The 8,823-nt window shown below is 57.4% G+C and overlaps 1 protein-coding gene across 2 annotated transcripts; it reads left to right on the forward strand.

Annotated features, from left to right (window-relative positions):
* Window positions 1-403: 403 nt before the first annotated feature.
* Window positions 404-5,130, forward strand: Irx2 (iroquois homeobox 2). 2 transcript variants are annotated; one of them, XM_090331188.1, is made up of 5 exons: window positions 404-655; window positions 1,650-2,052; window positions 2,292-3,008; window positions 3,591-3,666; window positions 4,337-5,130. In XM_090331188.1, the coding sequence occupies exons 1-4, from the start codon at window positions 404-406 to the stop codon at window positions 3,641-3,643; spliced, it is 1,425 nt and encodes a 474-aa protein (XP_090187314.1). In that variant the 3' UTR covers window positions 3,644-3,666; window positions 4,337-5,130. The 2 variants fall into 2 exon arrangements, with proteins under 2 accessions (XP_090187314.1, XP_090187313.1); XM_090331187.1 differs by having other exon boundaries at window positions 3,591-5,130.
* Window positions 5,131-8,823: the final 3,693 nt, after the last annotated feature.

An 8,823-nucleotide genomic window follows, 5' to 3' on the forward strand; every position in this document is an offset into this window, starting at 1 on the left:
CCCCGGAGGCCGGGCGCCGGCGGGCGGGGCCGGGGAGGGCGGGCCCCGGAATATGCAGATGAGCGCGTGACGGACAGCCCGGCGTTCCAATGTCCCTCGGAAACTCGAGCGCTCCTTCCTCAACTCCTCACTCCCGACTCCAGACTCCCCCAAACCCCGACCGACCGCCGGCCTGGCGCGCGGCTGCGCCCCTCGGCTCCGCGCCGCCGCCGCCGCCGCCGCCGCCGCCGCCCGGCCTCGCCCCCGACCCGCCGGCCCCTCCGGCTAGTGCCCAGGCCAGTGCGCCCCGGCCCGCGGCCCCGGTGTCCGCCGCCGCGCCGCGCCCGGGCCGGGCGTGGATGGAGGGTGCCGCGCGCCCTGCCCGCTGCTCGGCCTGACGCGGGCCCCGCGCCCCGCGCCCACCATGTCCTACCCGCAGGGTTACCTGTACCAGGCGCCCGGCTCGCTGGCGCTCTACTCGTGCCCCGCGTACGGCGCCTCCGCGCTGGCGGCGCCCCGCAGCGAGGAGCTGGCGCGCTCGGCGTCGGGCTCGGCGTTCAGCCCCTACCCGGGCTCCGCGGCCTTCACGGCGCAGGCGGCCACGGGCTTCGGCAGCCCGCTGCAGTACTCGGCCGACGCGGCCGCCGCCGCCGCCGCGGGCTTCCCGTCTTACATGGTAACGGGCGGGCCTGGGAGCGAGGGTTGGGGCGCGGGCCTGGGGACGGCGATCGGGGCGCGCGGGCCCGAGGGTCGGGGAGCCCGGCGCGGGAGCGGGCAGGACCCCGCGGCCCGGGCCGCCTCCGCTCCGCTCCCAGGGTGATCGCACGGTGCGTGGCCGCGCCGGGGCCGTGGGGGGTCGCGGGCCACCCCAGGGTCCCACGTGCCGACTGCCGCGGGATCCCGAGCGAGGCGGGGCGGGGCGCGAGAGTCGGAGGTGCCCAGGCCTCCCGGGAGGCTGGCTCGGCCGGGGACGGGTGCGGGGCCCCCGGGCTGCCGCCCTGCGCCGGGTCCGGGGCTCCATTCTGCGTCCGGGTCTGCCTTACAGCCTGGCTTTTCGGAAAACGTGGGGACCGGCGGGGCTGGCGCACCCCAGGAGGCCTGTGAGCTGCGAGGCGGCTGCCCGGGGCCCGCCGGGCGCCCCGGTCTCCGCGGCGGGGCCCGGGCGCGGGCGGCGGCGGCGGATCGGGCGGGGGGTGGTGGCCCGCGCCCGCCCTCTGAGGAATTGAGGGCCCGGACCGAGCCGCCTGGCCCAGGCGAAAGCTGCGAATGTCTTGAATTTCAACATTAAAGGGTGATCCAAAATGCGAATTGCTGCTTGTTTGGAGAACGGGGGCGGGTGGAGGGCCCCTCTAGCGGGCACGGCCCTGGGAAGGGGCGCGGGTGGGACGGGTTCGGGCGGCCTGCCCGCCCCAGCGGCAGTGGGCGCAGCTCTGGACATGGAGGGCAAATGGGCCGCTTAGAAAAAGTGGGATCGTTTTTAAAATCCCCGAGTGGAGCGGCCCTACACTTGAGCCCCAGCTTCGGCCCGCGGGAAGTGCGGCTCAAAGTCGGGAAGCGCGCGGTGGAGAGGCCGGCGCGGGCGGGCGAGCGGGCGGCGGGGCGGCCCGGGAGGAGCGGGAGGAGGGGCCGACCCCGCGCAGGCTTCTCACCGAGCCTCCGGCCCCATCCAGGGCGCACCCTACGACACGCACACGCCCGGCGTGACCGGAGCCATCAGCTACCACCCGTACGGCGGCGCGGCCTACCCGTACCAGCTCAACGACCCGGCCTACCGCAAGAACGCCACGCGCGACGCCACGGCCACGCTCAAGGCCTGGCTGCAGGAGCACCGCAAGAACCCCTACCCCACCAAGGGCGAGAAGATCATGCTGGCTATCATCACCAAGATGACCCTCACGCAGGTCTCCACCTGGTTCGCCAACGCGCGCCGGCGCCTCAAGAAGGAGAACAAGATGACGTGGGCCCCGAGGAACAAAAGCGAGGACGAGGACGAGGACGAGGGCGACGCGGCCCGGGGCAAGGGCAGCCCGGACAAAGGGCAGGAGGGCGCCGAGACCTCGGCCGAGGACGAAGGTGAGTGCGCCGCGCGGCGGTGCGGACCCCGGGCCTTCTCTGCCCAGGCGGACGCGGGGCGGGCCGGGCGGACGGGGACCGGGGCTCGCCTTCCAGCCCGGGCCTGGAAATGGAGGCTGGAGCCGGGGGGACCTCGGGCCGGGGAGCCGAGTGGCGAGGGGAGCCGGAGAGGAGGCCCCGGCGCGCCCCGCTCCGTCCCCGCTCCGTCCGAGCCACCCGCTCCCGGCGCGTTCCCACAGGGATCAGCCTGCACGTGGACTCGCTCACGGACCACTCGTGCTCGGCCGCCGAGTCCGACGGGGAGAAGCTTCCCTGTCGCGCCGGAGACCCCCTGTGCGAGTCCGGCTCCGAGTGCAAGGACAAGTTCGACGATCTAGAGGACGAGGACGACGACGAGGAGGACTGCGAGCGGGACCTGGCGCCGCCCAAGCCCGCCACCTCCTCCCCGCTCACTGGCCTGGAGGCGCCGCTGCTGAGCCCCCGGCCCGAGACCGCCCCGCGGGGCAAGGCGCCCCCGGGCAGCCGGACGTCGCCGGGCGCGCCGCCCCCCGCCAGCAAGCCCAAGCTGTGGTCGCTGGCGGAGATCGCCACCTCGGACCTCAGGCCGCCCAGCGCGGGCCCGGGCTGCGGGCTGCCGGCCGCCGCCGCGCCGGCCTCGGCGGGGGCGCCGCCGGGGGGCTCGGCCTATCCCGCCTCGCCGCTGCTCGGGCGCCCCCTCTACTACACGCCGCCCTTCTACGGCAACTACACAAACTACGGGAACTTGAACGCCGCGCTGCAGGGCCCCGGACTGCTGCGCTACAACGCAGCGGCCGCGGCGGCGGCGGCGGCGCCGGGCGACGCGGGACACGCGGGCCACGCCGCGCCCAAGGCCGCCAGCGACGCGGGCAAGGCCGGGGCGCACTCGCTGGAGCCCCACTACCGGGCCCCGGGCGGCGGCTACGAGCCCAAGAAAGGTAGGCAGCCTGGGCCCTGCGGAGGGGGGTACTGACCACGTGGATAGAGCCCCCCTCCCTGAAAATGTGGGGGGAGGTCTGAGGGAAGAGAAGCCAGGACGTCCAGGGAGCAGACCCGAGTGGGGGAAGGAACTGGAGAGAGGAGGCTCCGCAGAGAGGGCCGCCCTCCTTCCATAGACCCTGTTATTATTTGCTCGTTATTTAATTTACTGTTAATAACGCCAGCACGACTGTTGGGTTGGGGCACATGCCTAACTGCCGCAAAATACAAACCAGAGCTGGTCTCTGCGCGCTGCCCTGCGCCCCCGCTCGCGTCCTCACCCCCGCCAGGGCCCCAGGCTGGAGGGAAAACGAAAACTTCCTCCTCCTCCTCCCGTGCCTCATTGGCCTCCAAGGCTCCCAATGGAGGTGACAGGGGGCCGGGATTCCAGGGAGTCTGAAATCCAGAGAGCAGGGAGTACTGCCCGCATGTGTCCATTAATGGCAGCCTTGACCCCTAGGTTCCCCGCGTGGGGGGTGTGGCCAGTGGGTGTCCAGTGCGCGGCCGTGGGTCCATTCTCACTCGTCGCCCCTTCCCCACAGAGACCAGCGAGGGCTGCACGGTAGTTGGCGCAGGCGTCCAGCCCTACCTATAGAATGGCCCAGCTCAGCAGTGCAAGTAAGTGGGCCGCTACCCCAGCCGCCGGGCCGCCCTGGTGTTTGGCTAGGAAGCGTGTGGAGTCTTGTTTTCTTGCTCCTCAGGCCTCTGAGGAAAGTGTTCTGTGTTATAGACTGCATGTGTGTGGGATACCTTCGTGACATATACATGTATGTGTGTGTGTCTATGTCACTAGTGCCCGTGGGGAAGAAAACAGACCATTAAAACCTGGCCTTCGTTTCTCCCTTGGAATGGTTTTCTCTGCTACACACACACACTAGAAACCTGGTTTGATGAGTGAGAGTTATGGGAAACTTGATGTGCAGGTTCTTTAGGTGTATTGTGTGCAGTCTTACTGGGCCCACCCTCCCCAGAAGCCTGGACAGCAGTACCTTCAAACTGGTTTCCCTTACAACAAGGCAAGAGTGCTAATAACCCGGATCAGAGGCGGGAGAGGGATGGAACCACTTGAGATCGGGTTTGCTTTTCTTTCTTTTGGTAACCCGGCGGGCTTTGGTGTAGAAATGAAGGATTTACGATCATTTGGTCTTTTCCTTGGTCCACAGGTAGGTGTCACAATTGCTTTGGAAAATCAAAGTCAGGAGGCCATTCTGTGTCTTCCTAAGCTCATAAATGCAAAGAAATATATATATATATTATATCGATCTATCTATCTATATATATAAACCAGATCTCTAAATCCGGACCACGTCTGTGCCACTGTAAAAGAGGAGGACCCATTCGGCACTGTCGACCCTCAGACTCTAAGGACAGCCCTGAGCCTGGCGTAGCTTAGCTTCCTTGATGTTTGTGTGACTTCTGGAAACAATCTGTTTTCTCTCAGGATATCTTGATCACTTCACAGCCACAGTCTGTAGTCTATAGGTGTGATAGGATTTACTGTAAAAAATTTTATTTGTAAAAGATGTACACAGTAGAAATAAAACGTGATTGAAGAACTTGAGTACTTCAGGCGTGAAAACAAATTTGATATTTATTTTTATAATGATATAGAGCTTCTAGTAATTTATGCAAGTTCTATTGCAATGCGATCTAAACTTTTTGTAAATAAATTTTGCCTGGTTTTTATTTGACCACTGCTGGTTATACAATCTTTGTTGGTTGTTTAACATGAATTCTTTACTAATTTATATCCTAAATTGTAAATAAAACAGACTCTAGATTACAATCCTTGGGCGTTCAGGGCTCTTTATTCCTGAATGGTTTGGGTCCAGAGCCCTAGGGACGGTAGCCTCCCGGTAATGAGTTAACCTTTTTTCTGAAAGGCTAATCATGTGAGGTTCCCTCCCCCTTTTCATGCTCAAAGAAAAGCAAATGGGAGAGGAATACACCGTGGGGAGATTGAATTGGTTGTAGATTATTTATATACAAATGTATTGCAAGAACGTAATGAAGAATTCTGTTCTCTGAATATGCAAATCCCTTGCTAGTGTAAATTTCTAAAACATGGAAAAAATAAAATGATATGACATCCCTATGTATTTTATATTTATTTTGTGATGCTGGCTCATTGTCCTCAGCAAACTAAATGGAAAAGTACAGTAATACCGATAATACACAAGAAGTTACTGATGGGGAATAATTGTCTTCATAGGCCCAAATTATCTAAACTGGCATAGATTACTCTTTTCTATAGCCCCTGTACACACATGGTGGGGAGAGATTCCGTTTTTTCTCCGTGGCAGTTACCCTTAGCCTGTGGGGAAGGAAAAGTTTAAGCAGCCCTAGCAGATTTTCTCTTTATTACCTCCTCTCTTCCTAATTATAGGACAGGACTAAAATCTGCAGCCAAGCAACCCAGACCCTGTCATTGCTGCCTTCAGAGGAATTGTGTGGATATTCATATAATAAAATTTCAGGAAAGAAATGAACAATCATTTATTTCCTCCAGAGATAAATTGAGTGAATATAACTTAGGGTTATAAAACAAGAATAATGGCTTCTTAGATTGCCCTTTAATCAATCATACACTTATTTTTCAAGAGGTTCACCTATTTTACTCTGTGATTAATAACTCTGTGCCAGGAAAGCATTACTAAGTCCCAGTGGGGGGGGAGCTCCAATGCTAGTTACCGTGGAATGGTCAGTTGGGGTTCATTATGGGCTGCGATTGAACGATTTATAAAATCTTGTCTAAACATCTGTGGGCTCCGATAGGCTGATGTGTCTGAGGATGGGAAATTGCTGGACCACTTGATATTGACAAGCAGATCTCTCTCCAGTGGCCTTTTGTGCCTTAGAACTGTATGGCTTCTTGCTGGGCTCTCCTTAGAAAGGGCATTTGAAAGTAATCTTAGGTACTTGAAGCAAAGCCAGGGACTCTTGACTGGACAGTGTGCCCCTGGGGAGGGGCAATTGAGGTGTCTGTGGAAAGCAGAGTCAGACTGCTGCTTGCGGTTTTTCTGGTATTTCATGTGCTTTTGTTAGTTTTCAATGCGTAGGCATTGAAGGTTAAATGTAAAGTAAGTCTGGGGGTGGAGGGGAAGGGGAGCTGGTTGGAGCTGAGCTGTCTGTAGACAATGGTGGATGTTTTCCATGGAGGTGGGGGCACCACGAGGAGAGGCAGACTGAGCTTGGATGTTCTCTTGTTTTGGTTTCAGGTAAACAAATTTTGTAGGATTTCCACAAAGATGTTCTCTCTTTTTTTTCCTTTCCCTGAAGCTTTTTTTTTTTTTTTTTTTTTTTTTTTACCTTGCAATAGGGAGTTATCGCCCTTGCAGGCAGGAAGTCAGATGCACTGGGCAGCGGCACCTCAATAATGTGCTAGCTGCAGTGTGTGGACCTGAGGGAGGGAAGGACAGCCTTTCGCTGATGCCTCTGCCCTAATGAAGATGCAGCCCTGAAGGCAAAGAGTGGCTGGTGGGCAGAAAATCCGGGCCCCAGTGGATCTAAGCACGAACACGTCCAGAGATGGAAGCCTGGAGGCTTCCAGGGAAGGTGCAGCTGGGAAGGGGTGGGGGGTTGTCTTCCACGGCCAACGCCCCTGCACCTGGCAGCCAGGCCCCAGCTCCAGGCCCCAGCCCAGACCCCTGCTCGCTGCAGTCTGCAGTCAGAGCAGCTCCAGAGATTAGCACAGGCAAATGGTGCTTCTTTGATGTTTATATGCCCAACAAATTATCAAGGATTTCCATACCTCACGCACCCTACGTGCCTCCTGACCCAGGGTCTTTCTGGAGACCTGGTTTTTAAATAAACACTAAGAACATAAAACCTGCTGCGGGTGTTTAGAAAGAAATATAATTTATGTGCTTTTTTCTGTGCCAGTCATTGAGAAATTTGAGTGGTGGGGAGAGGGAGGAGAGAGACAGAGACAGAGATACAGAGGGATTGCCTTGGGTAGGCAGCTAGGACAGGTTTGCAGTCGTTGACTGAGATTGGGGAGAAGGACCCTCAGAGCCCGGGTGCCCCGTCCAAACACCTCCATCCCACCAGCCAGCCAGCGCGCCCGCTGCTGGGCGCTCAGTCCGGTCAGTCCGAAGGTCCGCCTTCTGTCGGGCAGGGCCAGACCCCTGCCCTCCGGCTGATGGGAATCCCGGCGCGCTAATCTCAGGTGGGCGGCGAGGGCACCCAGGGCGTTCGCCCGGCCCCGAGCCGTCAAATGTCAACATTTGTTCCCAATAAAAGAGTTATTGTTTCTGCCAGGATGCCTGGCAACTGCCGCTGAAACTTGAAAAGAACTTCATCCACCTTTGTCCGGTGCAAGGCAGAGAGGAGGGGTCCCGGGGAGGATGGGGGCGGGCAGTGGGAGGGGGTCCCCGCGGGGAGTCTAGAGAGGGGTGCGCCCTCTCCAAATCCCGCTGTGGGGACTGTGGAGGTGTGGCTGCAGCGCTGGGTGTTGGAGTTTGGGGTGCTGGGGGCCTGCAGCACTGGGGTGCTGGGATTCTGGGATTCTGGGGTTCTCAGGTGCTGGGTGGGTCTGGGGCGCTGGCTCTGAGCTCGAGCTCCGGAGAACACGGTTTACCTGATAGCTGCAGACTGAGTTCCAGACTGAAACACCGCAGGGCCCCAGCTGCGAGCCCTGGCCTTCAGGGTCACACACAGTCACATTAAAATATTTATGAAAGAGGCTAAAAGTAACACCCTGAAGAAACCATGTTCCAGAATAATTCCACACTAAACTGCCGCTGTTAGAGAGCAGTGGAAACAGACTTCAATGTGGAGGGGGAAAAATCATTCCAATGCAATTTATGACCTGGTCAGAGACACAGCGTTTTAAATTTAAATAAAATGGAAAGGCAGAAACTTTCCGTCAAGTAAATGTATATGATTCTCATCATAGAATTTTTGTAGTTAACCCAGAACATTGAAAACTCCCAAAGGAAAACATTTATTTAAACCCAAACCAAAGTAACAAATAGATCTATTAAATATGTTTTAAATCATTTCCCCCCAAATGGCACTTTAAATATTTTTTTAATGTGTCAAGCTAAGAGGCTATTTTGGGGACAATACACAAAGTCTGTGATATGTAGCCATTATGATTAAGATCACTTGAATTCCTACAAATCACAAGAGGATGTGTCCCTTTGATGTCTTTTCAAACCTTTATGCAAGTGACAAATCCCTACAGATGTTTTAAAGGCTTATTTTCTGGAGGAGTAATCTATGACAATATTATTTTCCACTTGGTGAAGGTTACTTTTTATTGCTCTTAATGAGAAGCCTCAGCTCCCCCCCTCTCCTTTGCTCCCCCCCCCCCCCACACACACACCTTCACTTTGGCCAGAATCCTGAATACCTGCCAGTCAACAAGCATTTGAGTCTCAGCCATAGCTGGGTGAATAACAAATGTGTTAGCCCCAGCTTTAGGGTTCCAGCACCCTCACTGGGGAGCCCTTTCACGATCTCCTTCCCACTGAGCTGGCTTCCCACAGCAAGGACAGCCATCTTTCTAATAAAGATGAGAATGGAAGATGTTCTATCGGCTGACTATACTGACAATACAATGAGGAGTTGTGAAATACCTGCCATCTGTTCTTTTGCAATCCCAGGTAAAAAGGAAGGAGGAAGAATGCTTTGTGTTTGTTTAAATCTGGCCCCGTGAACAGGAGACACGGAAGCCCTGTTCTGTTAGCACTGTTCTATGTGGAGCTGAGAACAAGTTTAGTGTAACATTCTTCAGGAATTGACTGGGAGGGGTCGGGGGCTGCCTCCAAA

Source organism: Megascapheus bottae, chromosome 4 (genome assembly GCF_031878675.1).
Source record: "Megascapheus bottae isolate mThoBot1 chromosome 4, mThoBot2.hap1, whole genome shotgun sequence".
Lineage (NCBI taxonomy): Eukaryota > Metazoa > Chordata > Mammalia > Rodentia > Geomyidae > Megascapheus > Megascapheus bottae.

What these genes read in the sequence shown, in the direction of transcription:
- Irx2 (XM_090331187.1), top strand. Translation starts at nt 404, where the DNA reads ATGTCCTACCCGCAGGGTTACCTGTACCAGGCGCCCGGCTCGCTGGCG. An exon ending in CGGGCTTCCCGTCTTACATG is followed by an intron (nt 656 to 1,649) that starts GTAACGGGCGGG and finishes GGCCCCATCCAG; the next exon opens with GGCGCACCCTACGACACGCA. An exon ending in CGGCTACGAGCCCAAGAAAG is followed by an intron (nt 3,009 to 3,590) that starts GTAGGCAGCCTG and finishes CCTTCCCCACAG; the next exon opens with AGACCAGCGAGGGCTGCACG.